This window comes from Nelusetta ayraudi, unplaced genomic scaffold, assembly GCF_046127955.1.
Source record: "Nelusetta ayraudi isolate G7.1 ecotype Tasmania unplaced genomic scaffold, CSIRO-AGI_Nayr_v1 ptg000092l, whole genome shotgun sequence".
Lineage (NCBI taxonomy): Eukaryota > Metazoa > Chordata > Actinopteri > Tetraodontiformes > Monacanthidae > Nelusetta > Nelusetta ayraudi.
Window position 1 is genome coordinate 2550503 of NW_027466142.1, and position 17479 is coordinate 2567981.

At 41.9% G+C, this 17479-nt stretch overlaps 2 protein-coding genes across 2 annotated transcripts; both read left to right on the forward strand.

The window, feature by feature from the left end:
• The first annotated feature begins 6698 nt into the window (after positions 1-6698).
• On the forward strand, positions 6699-9124 carry LOC142902099 (beta-1,3-galactosyl-O-glycosyl-glycoprotein beta-1,6-N-acetylglucosaminyltransferase-like). The gene is made up of 3 exons (XM_076046919.1): positions 6699-6965; positions 7939-8343; positions 8435-9124. The coding sequence occupies exons 1-3, from the start codon at positions 6699-6701 to the stop codon at positions 8918-8920; spliced, it is 1158 nt and encodes a 385-aa protein (XP_075903034.1). The 3' UTR covers positions 8921-9124.
• A 380-nt stretch (positions 9125-9504) lies between these two features.
• LOC142902234 (beta-1,3-galactosyl-O-glycosyl-glycoprotein beta-1,6-N-acetylglucosaminyltransferase-like) lies at positions 9505-17058 on the forward strand. Its single transcript, XM_076047126.1, has 5 exons — positions 9505-9549; positions 14778-15109; positions 15534-15627; positions 15832-16236; positions 16328-17058. Exons 1-5 carry the CDS (start codon positions 9544-9546, stop codon positions 16811-16813), a joined length of 1323 nt encoding a protein of 440 aa, XP_075903241.1. The 5' UTR covers positions 9505-9543; the 3' UTR covers positions 16814-17058.
• Positions 17059-17479: the final 421 nt, after the last annotated feature.

Genomic DNA, 17479 nt, shown 5'->3' on the forward strand with positions numbered 1-17479 from the left:
GCTTTCAGACAGACATTTTCAGAGAAACTGAGGAGGAAAAAAAAGCTTGAGTGAGACAGCCAACTTCTTAAATGAAGGTAGGAAATTTTGAATATTCAATTTGATGAATCAAAATAGACGATGAAATGTTCAGCATTTGGAGAACTTTTTTGAGCATCAGTGAGCAGTAAAGCTTTGATGTAAAAAGTGATGATATAACTATTGGTAGTTAAATAATCTAATTAAATTGTAATAATATTATTCAATTGAGTGGTTTTTTTTTACCCATCAGTGAAATGTATGACTGGTATTTTATGGAAATCACAAAGTACAATAATTAACCAAACGTGGGAGACAAACCCGATGTGTTCAGAACACCTCCAGTGAACCAGGAAATAATCAGAAAATTTTAGATGAATATCGGGTGTAGTTTAATCAGTCACTTTATGTCATCTGTTCCAAAGTCCTTACTACTTTCTACACTGAATACAGTACATACTGAAGACATCTAATACATGACCAAGATATGTGGATTAATGTGGCAAAAGAAAAACATGTTCAATACCTAAATATGTTATGTTATAGATGTTTTAGCTGAAGGCTGGCTATTCTGGATCTTTAAAAAAAAATACTTTTTTGTTGAACACATACTAGTTTTGATCCCTTGAGTGGCAATCTACAATGTACAATAGTCATGAAAATGAAAGCCATAACGCCCTCTAGGAAGGTCGTAGACACATGGGACAAAGACCCACGTGTTCCTTAAATTCATACCTAATTTTCATAAATGCTAACCTATAACCCCAAACAAACCGGAAGTGAGATATTTTCACTTGTCTGAAAAAAATCTCAAAACAACACAATCAGGAACCGTAGCTGTGACAGACTTGAAATCAAAGTTTGATGTAGACCACACCTTCATGACCTACAAAAAAATCTGCATCATTTGCACACACAAAGATTACAGTTCCTTATACAATTTACAAAAGGACAAGCTCAAAAGCTAGTCAAAAGCTGTGAGTAGATGAATCCAGACAGGGGCTACCAGAAGGCAAGTGAATTACTAAAGGAACATTTTGGAAATGAATATAAAATCTCCTGTGCTTACCTGGAAAAAGCCTTATCCTGGCCCCAAATTAATTCTGAGGATTTGAGATCACTGCAGGATTATGCCATGTTTCTCAGGAGCTGCTGCAATGCCATGGAGGAAATGGAATACATGGAGGAGTTTGACACGGTGTCCAATATGAGAAGTATTGTGTTTAAGTTGCCCTACAAACTCAGAGAGAGATGGCGCAACAGAGCTTACGAGATGCATGAGGAGCGCAATTGTAGAGTTCGAATCTTGGATATTGTCTCTTTTGTTGAAAAACAAGCCAGAGTAGCGGCTGACCCACTTTTTGGTGATCTTCAGGACCCGTTAACTGTTAAAGGGAAGATGTCTGTGAAATCTCGAAATGTTGTCAAATCACAGATGTCAAAGTCGGCTGGCAGCAGTTTTGCCACAGATGTCACTGTTGCCTCAAAAGAAAAGAAGCTGGAACCCTTCTGTCCTTTCTGCAGTTGCAAGCACACATTGGAGTTGTGCAAACAGTTCATGGAGACAACACACAAGAGACAAGTTAAACTTTTTAAAGACCAAAGGTACGTGTTTTGGCTGTCTCTGCTCAAGCCACATAAGTAGAGATTGCAAGAAACGCCTAACTTGTACAGTGTTCAAACTGTCCCACCCAAGTGTCCTACACATTAACAGCCAAGATTGAAAGGTTAAAGTAAGAGAAAAGTCCTCCGGTGCAACACTAGGAGAACCAGTGGAGTCATGTGGCCATATTTGGGCCAGAGAACTAGAAAATGTGCTTTCTATTGTCCCAGTTCGAGTGAAATCAGCAAAAGGCAGCCAAGTGCTCGAAGTGTATGCCCTCATGGATCCTGGGTACACTGCAACCTTCTGCTCCGAAGCACTTATGTCCTAACTGAACCTTAAAGGCAGAAAAACTCACATCCTGTTAAGAACTATGAACCAGAAAAAACTTGCCTCGTCTCATGTCGTATCTGGAATTCAAGTTTCAGCACTTGACAGCGACAACTTCTTCCCTCTTCCCGACATGTTCACTCAGAGGGAAATGCCAGTCACTCCAAGCAACATTCCCAAACAGGACGACATAACACAGTGGACGTACCTGAGCAAGGTCAGATTTCGAGCATTAGTGCTAAAGTGAAACGGTTAATCGGCACAAACGCCCCAAAGCTGCTGGAGCCTTGGGAAGTTATCAATAGTCGAGGCGAGGGCCCCTACGCAGTAGGAACCCCATTGGGATGGGTGGTAAATGGACCACTCAGAAACAGCCGTGATGATGCAGTTTCCGTAGCAAGTTTGGAGGAGCTTCTGATCTCAAAATATAAGCGGGAGTTCAGCGAGTTGTCATCGGAGGAAAAGACAGAAATGTCAATTGAAGACAAAAGGTTTTTAAAAATAGCCAGTGAAGCCATTTTACATCATGGACATTATCATTTGAAGTTACCTTTTAGAAGAACCAATGTCAGCATGCCAAACAACCACCAACTGGCTGAACAACGGCTTCAGAGCCCAAAAATACAATTGAAAAGGGATGAACAGTACAAACAGGAGTATATTGCATTCCTCGACGACATCTTCGAAAACAACTATGCCGAAGAGGTCCCACAAAATGAACTGACGCAGCCACCAGGGAAGATTTGGTATGTACCACACCATGGGGTCTACCACCCCAAAAAGAAAAAGCTCAGAGTGGTTTATCGACTGTGCAGCCTCTTACCAAGGTGTTTCTCTCAACACAGAGCTGTTGCAGGGACCTGAATGAACTAACTCTCTTTTAGGAGTCATACTAAGATTTCGCCAAGAGCCCATTTGATTTATGGCTGATGTGAAGTCCATGTTTCATCAGGTCAGAGCAGACAAAGCAGATGTGAACTACTTGCGCTTCCTTTGGTGGCCACAAGGTGACACCCAAAGAATACCGCATGCTGGTGCATATTTTTGGTGCAGTGTCATCTGCATTGTCATCTGTTTTTTTTGAAAGAGCTGCTAATAAAATGTTGGCCAGAAGATGGTGCCAAAAGATGTTAATGGATTACAAATAAACTGACTTGAAATCTTTTTCTTGGCCGATTGACTCACAAAATGGTTAAAAATGATTTACAAATAAAAAAGAAACAGAGGTTCCTTTTAGTTTCTGATTCAAGAAAGTAATATGAGTAAATGCATTTAAAAAAAATCAGATCTGAATTCAGTTAATCAATATTCATGCAATCAATATTGACGCTATACAAAGCACCAAAAGGCAGATAAAAGAAGTCTATTTTCAGATCCTCAATGATGAAGGTGCTAGCCAGAAAACAATCTGTGTTGTTTATCTGAGCTAATCAACCTTCAATTCTGATTTGACTAGTGACTGTGGCATTTGTATTGTGCTCCACTCTTATTCTTTCTGTTTGTATTAACTTGCTTTCATGCGTCACTACCAGCATTGTTTCAAAAGAGACCTGACCTCTGTTTCACTTTCTGAAAGTGAAGCAGAGGTCAACAAAAACTACTTAGCAGCCGCACGAGCTGCGATAAACTCAGCTTACTGGCAGAAAAATTTTAGTTTGTTGGTCGGAACCAACTATGCCCCCTATGCACTCTGACATGCCTGTGGGTGAGACTTGCTCCAACTCAAACTTGTTGCATTCTAGGTGGTCGAGATGCATCACAGACCATGTTGACCGCTGATAACTGCATGACAGGGCACGTTGCTGCTGGGCAAAGGAACAACCTGGTAATTCCAAGATTTTCCAAATACTACATCCTAATGAGCCATCAGCAGGAAAACGACCATCAGCAAAATTTCTGAATTTCATTTCCACAATAAACTTTAGCTGTCAACTGCCCTGGTCTGAAATTTCTACTGGGATTTCTTTTGGTTTGTTTTAGGATAGTTTTGTCAAATGTTGTGGTTAGTTTGGCATTTTGCACACTGAATTAAAAAAAAAAAAACCTCTTTCAATTTGGGGCCTCACAACTTCTTCTGACTTCATCTTGAGCGCCGACATACCATTAGTGATGGTCCGCTGACACCCGAGGCTCCGACACATGCTCTGTTGCTCATGAAGCAAACGTGTCAAAACACTGTACCGAGGCGCGTTTTGGTCACGTGACTAGTGACGTTCGAAGCAGTTGAGTGACGTTTGAAGCAGTTGAGCGCTGCGGACATCAAATTAATCACCTGGTTGGTTCGGTTTGTCATGTGAATCGATTGTGTTTCGGGATAAGGTATCCCTATTTAATGGCGCTAATTAATTTATTTTTTTCCGCAGAGTAGGTTGGTTTTTGTTGCTCTTGGTTGTCGGTTTTTTGAGAGTTAGTAGTAGATAGATCCATAGATAGTAAGTTTGATAGATGGATAGAAATAGATAAGTTAGTTACAGCAGTTACACACACACACACACACACACACACACACACACACAGATGTTAATATATATGTATATACATATATATATAGTTACGTGTGTGTAACTGCTGTGTAACAGATGTTAATACATGTATATATATATATGTATATATATATATATATATATATATATGTATATATATATATATATATATATATATATATATATATATATATATGTATATATATATATATATATATATATATATATATATATATATATATATATATATATATATATATATATATGTATATTAACCTCTTTCAATGAACTCCAAAACATACATGGTCAAAATCCATAATATAACTTGTATTTCATATGGTTGATGACGTATAAACCAGTGTACTGCTTCATGAAGTATGGAAACCCTATCACTGGTTTGGTTGTCTCGACTCAGAGCTGAGTTGAGCTTTCGAAGTCAATCGAGAATTGATCGACAGGGGTTTGGTTTGACAGTGTTGCATTCAGCACTAAATATTCGATAACATTTAAAATCAATTAAAACAGTTGACGTCAGCGCCGTAACATGCAAATTGGTGGGAGTTAATGAGGACTCACGGTGTGTAGACGCTAACGCTACTCAAACAGCTTAGATGAAGAAAAGGGAGTGTGATTTGGGTTGTGGTACATTATGACAATCTTGGACTTGCAAGACTGATATATAATACGCATTCCCATCAATGCGTATTATATATGTGTCATTTAGCTCATCTATTCTCCATTTTAAATAGATCACATTTGACATCTGACCCACTGAACACTTACTATTGAACATATTTTTAAACTATGGGCTATTTAGTCTTGTTTTAGGATATAATATAATCCATTGCACAAACTGTCAGGCTAAGTATAGAGCTATAGTCTACTACAATCAGTCGTGCCAAATAAGAGACATTGTCTTTATTGTTCATTTTTATTTTATTGTGTCAGCATTGAACCATACAACCATGTAGTGTTGTCCAACAAGAATGCATGGTCCCAAACAACCTATGAAACAATGAACACCTTTCCATTGCACTTCATTTTATTGACCACTAGATGACCTCCTCGAGCAATGTGTCATTGAAGCCTCGAGTAATTAACCATTTTTTGAATCAAGTGTCGAAGCTTCAACAAAGCCTCGACTGGCCATCACTACATACCATCCTACATTTAGACATATTCAAACTGCTTTAACCAGCCTTTATTCTACTGTGACGTACAGTTGCGTTTTGTTTTTAAATCTACCTGTTCAATTTTCTGGAACAGCTTACCGTGTCCTCAGCTTCACCACAGGCCCACTGCCGGGTGTACCCTGATCAGGCTGCCATTACACACGCCACCTGCCTCCCTACGGGCAGCTATACCTGAAAATCTGAGAATTAAACAGCCACTTACATTCATTAGCAACATCACAAACAGTTTTGTTTTCCATGTTCAACATCATAGCAGTGCCACTGGGGGGAAAAAACGGACAGCATATTAACTTAACCAAAGTTTACACTCCATCCCCCTGTACTTGGTATAGCCAGGTGATGTCACTGATGATGTCATTCTAACTTCCTGTATAAATACAGGACATTTAAAAGCGTCAACCCTCTTTTTGTCCTTGGATGACGTGCATGGGGGAAATGTAAGTAGCCAAGTTTATTCAATTCAAGGTATTTCACCGTTCTGTTTCTTCAACAAGGAGAAAATGTGCCATTAAATGTCTGGTGACACTGCAGCGGCAGCTTTGGCAGTTTATAGTTGTGGTTATAGTTATGCTGCACAAACAAAAAGGAAAAGGAAACTAAGAGTGCGGGTGTTTCTGACCAGCAAAATTTCAATCACATTAATAGTGGGGTTGAGTCATGTAAGAACTCTTTTGCATTAGAGCTACAAACAGTGAGTGCAAAGCAAGTCATTATGGTATGGACCAGAGGGATCATGCAAGTGCTTTTATTTCAGTATCCAAATGGAAGGTGCCAAGAGAGGAAGGTGTGTTGTGTCCATCTTCCGTCTCTGCTCTTATTTCCAGGTTCAGTCATGAAGTTAACGTAGGGAGACGAGCCGGAATGGTTCCAGAGTGGATGTGAACTCCTCAGCATGGTCAAATAAATCAAGCATGAAAACACCTGGGAGCCGAATGTAGGAATACCTTTCCCCATCTTTGGCAAGAAACTCTCAGATGATGTGTTTGCCAAAAATAAAACGCACAATAGAATAAGCCCAACTTGACCACTTGAAGAGACCCCACTCTGCAGTTCCAGTGCTTCTGTTGCACGATGAAATCTGTGAGATGCATCAGTTTGGAGCTGCTGCTGCTGCTGACCGTCGTGGCAGGAGCACTATGGATCGTCATGCAGGTCACTCGGCACCAATCGTCTTGGAATCCCTCCAACATCTTCAACTATGGCTGGTTGGACGACACGAACGACGACGGAGGCCCAGAGTTGGCGTGCGACTGCTTTGCGGTCCTGCAAGGCAACGCCTTGGAAACGGACAAAGCCAAGATTTTGACAGTCACTAAAGAATTCCGCAAGAGAGTTCAGGTCCCAGATGAGACTTATATCAATGCAACTCAAAACTGCAGGTTTGATTGTGAATTCTGTTCTGGGGCGCATTCTGATTGTACCGATTGACGCGTTGCAGGCAATCTGAGCAAATTTTAACTGTCGTTGGCAATAATCCTGATCCAACACAGGTGGCCGGTGAGTTAACACTACTGGTCAATTGATAAGAATCCTCCATCCTTATTAAACAATTGCACAACCCGACAGTGAAAACTTTACAACTACATCCTTTCTGACGTAAAACAGAAGTAAATTGACTCTGTCTCTTACAGCTCCATAAAACACACACATCCTTGTTTGTATGTCCTGTTTCATTGCACAGTTCAAAGTTCAGTTTTCTAGCATATCTCGAGCTTGTTGGAGCCAGTAGCCTGTTGCAGACACTGAGAATTAATCCTGACAGTATTGTTTTTCCACTTCCCTAACTAAATATGCTGCTTTCAAAAAAATCAAGAAAATCTATATGGGTTTTATTTCCTTTAAGTACTCAACAAAACAAGGCTACTCCACTGGGGGTCTTGAATGGAGAGTATAGTTCTGGAAATGATTTTTGAAATTGGACCTCTTTAAATGCTCAATCATTTTGTTGGATTTGCAGGGAATTCAAACAGAACAGAAAATACTTTCCTTTGTCGCTGAGCGAGGACGAAAAGGTCTTTCCACTGGCATACTCCATAGTTGTACATCACAAGGTAAATGTTTAAACTTTACTTCGGAACACTTCTATGCAAAATTGTCTTGAAGGAATGACTGCATGAGGATGCTTTGAAATGTTAAAGTCAAGGGAGCATGAATGTGAGGTGAAGATCAAATAATTGTAATGTCTGGGTGACGGTGGATCTGAATTGTTGAACCTTGTTTGGTTTCAGTGCCACCTTAAAATACTCTACCTCATGAAACACATCCTGTGAAGAGCACACAAGGACTGATTCCATCTTTTCATCTGCTGCAGGTGCAGAACTTTGAGCACCTGCTGCGGGCCATCTACGCACCTCAGAACGTTTACTGTGTCCACGTGGACACCAAATCAGCGGCCTCGGTCCGAGCTGCCATCGAGGGCATCGTCTCCTGTTTCCCAAACGTCTTCCTGGTCAGCCAGCCCGTCCGTGTGGTCTACGGAAGCTGGTCACGAGTCCAAGCCGACCTCAACTGCATGGCCGACCTCTACAACTCCACCACCACATGGAAATACTTCATCAACCTGTGTGGCCAGGACTTCCCTCTGAAAACCAACCTGGAGATCGTGAGGATGTTGAAGTCACTGCGGGGTGATAACAGCATGGAGTCAGAGAAAATGCCAGGCGGGAAGATATGGAGGGTGACAAATGTTTTCCAGGTGGTCGACGGAGAAATCAAGGTACTTCTTTTGAATATTCAATGTTTCTGTTGTGAGGTTGACCAAAAGAGACTGTCACTCTTGTATTATTGGGCTATTTTGTCCATTTTAGAGAACGGGAAAGAAAAAGGATCCTCCCCCCTTCAACCTGCCCATTCTATCAGGAAAAGCCTACATCGTAGCCAGCAGAGGCTACGTCCACAGCGTGCTGAATGACCTGAGAATACAGAAACTGATAGAGTGGGCCAATGACACCTACAGTCCTGATGAGTTCCTCTGGGCGACTATCCAGCGACTCCCTGGCATTCCTGGATCAAAGTGGCCCAGCCAAAAATATGACATGACAGACATCAACGCCATCGCACGGCTGGTGAAGTGGCAGGAACAAGAGGGTCAGCAAGGTTCTCTGGATGCAGTGTACCCTGAGTGTCAGGGCAACCATGTGAGGTCCATATGTGTGTACGGCGTTGGAGACCTCTACTGGCTGCTTCAGCACAATCACCTCTTTGCCAATAAGTTTGACATGGACAGTGACCCCGTTGCCGTCTTCTGCTTGGAGAAGTACCTGAGACTGAAAGCACTGGCCATGATTCACTAGATGGGTTGGTTTGCACAAGAAATGTACAGAAAGAAAATGTTAGTTTGTTTCTCTGATGTTTATTGGAATACTACGAAGAACTCTGACTCTGAAAACTTTCCTCTGCATGTGATAAAGTAGATGAGATGCCTGTAAAACGGCTTGCAAAATTCAGTATCCCGATCTTGTGAACTTGTGAATCTTGCGACATGAGAATGTTCAGTATAACAAGAGATACAGACCAATTTTGAAAATAAATGCATCAAAACTTAAATGTAGTTTGTCATGGTTTACGCTTGTGTATTCATTTGAAAAGAACCCAACATGATTAGTTTGGTTGAATAAATATTTGTACAATAAAAAAAGTTTTTGTGACTAATTTGAATAAATCAATATTTTGCATTGACCAACCGCGTGTTCCCTTTTGTCATGACTTTTTAAGAGCCGAGTCGTGACACTCATGGTAAATGACACCTTGTGCTGGCCTAAATGTACCCCTTACTTTGAAAAACACGGAGAGGAAGTTGAGTCACTCTGCTGGCAAGTGACTGTGCATGTGGATGCATGATAAAAGCTTTCAGACAGACATTTTCAGAGAAACTGAGGAGGAAAAAAAAGCTTGAGTGAGACAGCCAACGTCTCAAATGAAGGTAGGAAATTTTGAATATTCAATTTGATGAATCAAAATAGAGACGATGAAATGTTCAGCATTTGGAGGACTTTTTTGAGCATCAGTGAGCAGTAAAGCTTTGATGTAAAAAGTGATGATATAACTATTGGTAGTTAAATAATCTAATTAAATTGTAATAATATTCAATTGAGTGGGGTTTTTTTACCCATCAGTGAACTGTATGACTGGTATTTTATGGAAATCACAAAGTACAATAATTAACCAAACGTGGGAGACAAACCCGATGTGTTCAGAACACCTCCAGTGAACCAGGAAATAATCAGAAAATTTTAGATGAATATCGGGTGTAGTTTAATCAGTCACTTTATGTCATCTGTTCCAAAGTCCTTACTACTTTCTCCACTGAATACAGTACATACTGAAGACATCTTATACATGACCAAGATATGTGGATTAATGTGGCAAAAGAAAAACATGTTCAATACCTAAATGTTATGTTATAGATGTTTTAGCTGAAGGCTGGCTATTCTGGATCTTTAAAATATAAAACTTGGTTGGGTTATTTCACACTTTTTTTGTTGAACACATACATATGTGTTCATTCATAGTTTTGATCCCTTGTACAATGTACAATAGTCATGAAAATGAAAGAAAAAACATTAAATCAGAAGCATGTGTCCAAACTTTATCTGAGTGTGTGTGTGTGTGTGTGTGTGTGTGAGAGAGAGAGAGAGAGAGAGAGAGAGAGAGAGAGAGAGAGAGAAGGAGAGAGAGAGAGAGAGAGAGAGAGGCAGCGCCTCTGCGCTCGTGCAGAGCTGGAAAAGCTTGGCATTTAACGAGGAGAATGAATATTGTCAATAGTCTAATGCACAATGATGATGGTTCGTGTCTTAATGAAGTGAAAGGAAACATAGCGAAGTTTAATGAGCTTATAGACATTGTTAAGGCTCAGCATGCCTCTTACGTTGAAATGTTGGATGAGGATGCAAAGAGGGAAGATGATGAAAAGTGGTATCAACCGAGATGCGCACAGATAATATCCTTCCCTCACAACGGAACAAAGTGGATTTCAGCTGTAGAAACCCGCGCTTTATTCGGCTTAACGGAAGTCCCCTCTTCGGTCACACGAGACGAGTGTGAGAATGCAAACTTTGAAGGCGTGGATACACGCTCGGGAAAGTCGGTCAGATCTAGCGCCTCTTCCTGCTCGTTACACTGCGGTCAAGCCAACCGACAGTTCGAAAAAAGCGGTCTCGTTACGCACCAGCGCGGAGGCAGAGAGAGCAGCGTTATTGGCTAAAGCATTGAAGCTGCAAGTAAAACATGCAATTAAAGAACAGGAACAAATGCTTTAAAACAAAAAACAAAAAAAAAAAAAAAAAAAAGAAGAAGAAGAAGAAGAAGAAGAAGAAGAAGAAGAGAGAAACATCGGAATTACAGACGGAAATAGCAGCAACTACAGCCAAAATTAACTATTTAAAGGAGGCTGAAACGTCCATGCTCAACCCTGCACAATTCAACGCTGCACCAGCCCCACTTCAGGCAGGTGGCGAGGCGGAGGAAGCCGGTGCAACAGGAACTGCGCAACTGGATATTCGCGAGGATGGCGTTCAAGCAGTTAAAAGCAAAGCAGGAGTCCAGGCCCAACTTCCCTTTATTGATTTGGGAGCAGATTTTCGCCGAAGACAGACATTTGCTCAACCCAATGCCAGTGATGACGCTCCACAAACGTCACCCCCAACCGCAGTGCACAGAACTGCCTCTATCGTATTCCCCGCCCAAAATACGCAATTAATTCGGTCACATGAGCAAACCCCTCCTCCAGTCAGCTCCATGCTTGATAGCCACTTTTTTTTCGGCACCTGCGCTTTAAACCTCAATTTCACCCTCTTAACATACCTGGATCGTTGCACAATCTTGCACGCAGGTCAGAACCCTTGAAAAATTTATTTTTTTGAAAGAATTTTACACACTTGCTCAATAGCGCCCCCTACATAGACCAAAAAACTAGAATGGCCATAGCGCCCTCTAGGAAGGTCGTAGACACATGGGACAAAGTAAAGGTTTTTTCACAAAAAAATTGGAACCCCATTTTCACCCCTTTCCCATATTCCAAAACTCACCATGTGTCACAAATTGGACATTCTGTTCCCCCACTTTAAGTCTTTACTATCCAGCCCATTTCATGTACACGCAGAAATGACCAGGTTCGTAGCGTTTGTTTCCAAGGTTGCAAAAGCGGAGCTCATTCAAACACCCACGTGTTTGTCTCATCAAGGCCTAAAATTTACATTTGACAGCCTCATCCAAAAAAAAAAAAAAAAAAAAAACTGGAGGTGAAAAATCTGCATCATTTGCACACACAAAGATTACAGTTCCTTATACCATTTACAAAAGGACAAGCTCAAAAGCTAGTCAAAAGCTGTGAGTAGATGAATCCAGACAGGGGCTACCAGAAGGCAAGTGAATTACTAAAGGAACATTTTGGAAATGAATATAAAATCTCCTGTGCTTACCTGGAAAAAGCCTTATCCTGGCCCCAAATTAAATCTGAGGATTTGAGTTCACTGCAGGATTATGCCATGTTTCTCAAGAGCTGCTGCAATGCCATGGAGGAAATGGAATACATGGAGGAGTTTGACACGGTGTCCAATATGAGAAGTATTGTGTTTAAGTTGCCCTACAAACTCAGAGAGAGATAGCGCAACAGAGCTTACGAGATGCATGAGGAGCGCAATCGTAGAGTTCGAATCTTGGATATTGTCTCTTTTGTTGAAAAACAAGCCAGAGTAGCGGCTGACCCACTTTTTGGTGATCTTCAGGACCCGTTAACTGTTAAAGGGAAGATGTCTGTGAAATCTCGAAATGTTGTCAAATCACAGATGTCAAAGTCGGCTGGCAGCAGTTTTGCCACAGATGTCACTGTTGCCTCAAAAGAAAAGAAGCTGGAACCCTTCTGTCCTTTCTGCAGTTGCAAGCACACAGTGGAGTTGTGCAAACAGTTCATGGAGACAACACACAAGAGACAAGTTAAACTTTTTAAAGACCAAAGGTACGTGTTTTGGCTGTCTCTGCTCAAGCCACTTAAGTAGAGATTGCAAGAAACGCCTAACTTGTACAGTGTTCAAACTGTCCCACCCAAGTGTCCTACACATTAACAGCCATGATAGAAAGGTTAAAGAAAGAGAAAAGTCCTCCGGTGCAACACTAGGAGAACCAGTGGAGTCATGTGGCCATATTTGGGCCAGAGAACTAGAAAATGTGCTTTCTATTGTCCCAGTTCGAGTGAAATCAGCAAAAGGCAGCCAAGTGCTCGAAGTGTATGCCCTCATGGATCCTGGGTACACTGCAACCTTCTGCTCCGAAGCACTTATGTCCTAACTGAACCTTAAAGGCAGAAAAACTCACATCCTGTTAAGAACTATGAACCAGAAAAAACTTGCCTCGTCTCATGTCGCATCTGGAATTCAAGTTTCAGCACTTGACAGCGACAACTTCTTCCCTCTTCCCGACATGTTCACTCAGAGGGAAATGCCAGTCACTCCAAGCAACATTCCCAAACAGGACGACATAACACAGTGGACGTACCTGAGCAAGGTCAGATTTCGAGCATTAGTGCTAAAGTGAAACGGTTAATCGGCACAAACGCCCCAAAGCTGCTGGAGCCTTGGGAAGTTATCAATAGTCGAGGCGAGGGCCCCTACGCAGTAGGAACCCCATTGGGATGGGTGGTAAATGGACCACTCAGAAACAGCCGTGATGATGCAGTTTCCGTAGCAAGTTTGGAGGAGCTTCTGATCTCAAAATATAAGCGGGAGTTCAGCGAGTTGTCATCGGAGGAAAAGACAGAAATGTCAATTGAAGACAAAAGGTTTTTAAAAATAGCCAGTGAAGCCATTTTACATCATGGACATTATCATTTGAAGTTACCTTTTAGAAGAACCAATGTCAGCATGCCAAACAACCACCAACTGGCTGAACAACGGCTTCAGAGCCCAAAAATAAAATTGAAAAGGGATGAACAGTACAAACAGGAGTATATTGCATTCCTCGACGACATCTTCGAAAACAACTATGCCGAAGAGGTCCCACAAAATGAACTGACGCAGCCACCAGGGAAGATTTGGTATGTACCACACCATGGGGTCTACCACCCCAAAAAGAAAAAGCTCAGAGTGGTTTATCGACTGTGCAGCCTCTTACCAAGGTGTTTCTCTCAACACAGAGCTGTTACAGGGACCTGAACGAACTAACTCTCCTTTAGGAGTCATACTAAGATTTCGCCAAGAGCCCATTTGATTTATGGCTGATGTGAAGTCCATGTTTCATCAGGTCAGAGCAGACAAAGCAGATGTGAACTACTTGCGCTTCCTTTGGTAGCCACAAGGTGACACCCAAAGAATACCGCATGCTGGTGCATATTTTTGGTGCAGTGTCATCTCGAAGCTGTGCGAGCTTTGCACTAGAAAAAACAGCTGCTGACAATGAAGCTTGGTTTTCTCCCCAAGTAACTGAAACAGTTCAACACAATTTTTATGTAGATGACTGCGTAAAGTCAGTCCTTGAGGAAACTGAAGCTATCCAGCTGATAAAAGACCTCACTGCATTGTGCAGCAAAGGGGGATTTCAACTCACTCAGCGGGTTTGTAACAGCCGAGCAGTTCTAGCCTCCATTACTCCAGAACAAAGAGCAAAGGATGTTAGGACCCTGGATCTCGAGAAAGACAGTCTCCCCACTGAGAGAATGCTGAGGTTACAATGGTGTGTGAACTCAGACCACTTTCAATTTAACATCCAACTCATCTTAAAGCCACATACCCGAAGACGAATACTCTCTGTTGTGAGCTCAATTTTCAATCCACTTGTTTGTCAAGCAACTCCAGAGGCTAACCTGGTAAGACAAATAAGCATGTTGATTTTGATGGTTAGGCTTGTAGTGGTATCGTAATATGTAAATATGAATTTAAACCAGAAGAGTGGGTACTAGTAGTGGGCACTGTGATCTGACTTACCTGAGAAGCCTGTATGCTTTGTAAAATAGTCTGAAATAAGGTCAAGTTTATGATTTGAACATTTAAGGCTTAACATTTTGTATGCTGTACAACCTGTCCTTATGGGATAAACTATAAGTTGGAAGGGATAGAGCAAAGTTTTAAGTTAGTACAAACTGCAGATTAATTCAAGTCAGTATACTTTCACAGACATAAGTAGAACTAAACTAAATACTAAACTCTTGCTCTTTGCTAGTTACTGGTGACCAGTAAGCCAATGAAGCCATTTGTACATCCCATGATGAAAGTGCTGCTGCTGCTGTCCCTCACGACGGGATTGCTGTGGATCCTCATGCAGCTCACTGAGCACCAGTACACCTGGAATCCTTCCTCCTACATCTTAAGCAACAGCTGGTTAAGCTACACGGACGACGGTGGAGGCCCAGAGTCGGCGTGCGACTGCTTGGCAATCCTGCAAGACGACGACGAGGAAATAGAGAAGGCCAAGCTACTGTCCCTTTCAAGAAGCTTCCACAAGAGAGTGCAAACCCCTGATGAATTCTACATCAATGCGACTCAAGACTGCAGGTTTGATTGTGGATTCTGTTGCATTCTGATTGTACTGATTGACACGTTCACGCAGGATACAGTGAAAGGCCCTCTGAGCAACCTTTATCTAAAGCAGCGTCCAGATAGCGGGTGATAGTGTCCCAGTTACTGATGAATAGTTACACTCAAGGAAACGTATGCACCTTATCTACAAAAATTTGAACGCAAATTTCAAGTTTCATGGTTTATTTGATTATTATTTTATAGTGTTGATTTTCATGCATATTCAACTGTTGAGCAACAGCACTTGCTGATTACTAGCAGAGTTTGTCTGTTTGTTTGTCTGGCTTGCCAGGAAACTCCTGAGCAATGAGAAAAGTCAATCTGTCACTCCTCCTCTCTCTGTATGCCCAAGAGATGTGTCTGCAAAACAGCCTGTTTGTCTAATGTTTTGTATTTTCAGGAAATTTAAGACAAGCAGGAAGTATTTGACAGTGACACTAAATAAGGAAGAGAAGGACTTCCCACTGGCCTACTCTATTGTTATCCATCAAAAGGTAAATGTTATGGGCGCAACAAGTTGTGTCTCTTGATCCAGCTAATGTATGTGGACAGCTTGGGTGTCTTGAGCGAAAAGATGTGAGAATGTTCAAAAGCAAGAAAAAAAAAGTCTCAAGCATAAGAAATGTGTCTGACTTTCTAAGAGGGAAAAAACGAATAATTAAATAATTATTACAATTATTGAACTTAAAACACTGCAGGTGCAGAACTTTGAGCACCTGCTGCGGGCCATCTACGCACCTCAGAACGTTTACTGTGTCCACGTGGACACCAAATCAGCGGCCTCGGTCCGAGCTGCCATCGAGGGCATCGTCTCCTGTTTCCCAAACGTCTTCCTGGTCAGCCAGCCCGTCAGTGTGGTCTACGCAAGCTGGTCACGAGTCCAAGCCGACCTCAACTGCATGGCCGACCTCTACAACTCCACCACCACATGGAAATACTTCATCAACCTGTGTGGCCAGGACTTCCCTCTGAAAACCAACCTGGAGATCGTGAGGATGTTGAAGTCACTGCGGGGCGATAACAGCATGGAGTCAGAGAAAATGCCAGGCGGGAAGATATGGAGGGTGACAAATGTTTTCCAGGTGGTCGACGGAGAAATCAAGGTACTTCTTTTGAATATTCAATGTTTCTGTTGTGAGGTTGACCAAAAGAGACTGTCACTCTTGTATTATTGGGCTATTTTGTCCATTTTAGGAAACAGGAAAGAAAAAGGATCCTCCCCCCTTCAACCTGCCCATTCTATCAGGAAATGCCTACATCGTAGCCAGCAGAGGCTACGTCCACAGCGTGCTGAAGGACCTGAGAATACAGAAACTGCTAGAGTGGGCCAATGACACCTACAGTCCTGATGAGTTCCTCTGGGCGACTATCCAGCGAATCCCTGGCGTTCCTGGATCAAAGTGGCCCAGCCGAAAATATGACATGACAGACATCAACGCCATCGCACGGCTGGTGAAGTGGCAGGGTCACGAGGGTCAGCAAGGTTCTCTGGATGCAGTGTACCCTGAGTGTCAGGGCAACCACGTGAGGTCCATATGTGTGTACGGCGTTGGAGACCTCCGCTGGCTGCTTCAGCAGCATCACCTCTTTGCCAATAAGTTTGACATGGACAGTCACCCCGTTGTCGTCTTCTGCTTGGAGAAGTACCTGAGACTGAAAGCACTGGCCATGAGAGACTGAATTGGGTGGTTTGTAGAAACATAGAACATGAAACAAAGGCCAAAATGTGCTTCAACTTGTTCACTTGTACTTCTTATTTATTTATATGTTGGGTTAAATAAGGAGGAGAAAAAGGATGTCACCATTTTCCAGTAATTATTTTAGTCAATTTGTGGCTGTAGTCTGTAAATACTGTTTTCACCTCTGTGCTTTTCTTATGTGTGAGCTTTTCTTCAAGGAAAAATAATAACATGGCGTAAGTGTCTCTTTGCTTTGTAGTTTTAAAGAGTGCAAGGTGACAGAAACACAGAATGAATGTGCAACAGAAAAGCCATTTTTCGGAGAATATGAATGATAACACAAAAACTTTTCTTTCACTCATGGTTAGTGCTTAGGTGAAGCCATTTATTATCAAACAACCGTGTTTACTCTTTTTAAATCATAATGACAACAGAAATTACACAAATGACCGTGATCAAAAGTTTACATACCCCAGTGTTTAATACAAGGTATTGCCCCCTTTAACATCAATGACAGCTTGGAGTCTTTTGTGGTAGTTGTGGATGAGACGCTTTATTCTCTCTGATGGTAAAGCTGGCCATTCTTCTTGGCAAAAAGCCTCTAGTTCCTTTAAATTCTTGGGCTGTCTTTTATGAACTGCACGCTTGAGATCTCCCCAGAGTGGCT

Bases quoted from the DNA above. Each gene is read 5' to 3' on its own strand.
- LOC142902099 (XM_076046919.1), top strand. From the start codon at position 6,699: ATGAAATCTGTGAGATGCATCAGTTTGGAGCTGCTGCTGCTGCTGACC. The intron at 6,966-7,938 runs GTCCCAGATGAG...CATCTGCTGCAG, and splicing joins AATTCCGCAAGAGAGTTCAG to GTGCAGAACTTTGAGCACCT. The intron at 8,344-8,434 runs GTACTTCTTTTG...TGTCCATTTTAG, and splicing joins TGGTCGACGGAGAAATCAAG to AGAACGGGAAAGAAAAAGGA.
- LOC142902234 (XM_076047126.1), top strand. The intron at 15,110-15,533 runs GTTTGATTGTGG...TTGTATTTTCAG, and splicing joins AATGCGACTCAAGACTGCAG to GAAATTTAAGACAAGCAGGA. The intron at 16,237-16,327 runs GTACTTCTTTTG...TGTCCATTTTAG, and splicing joins TGGTCGACGGAGAAATCAAG to GAAACAGGAAAGAAAAAGGA.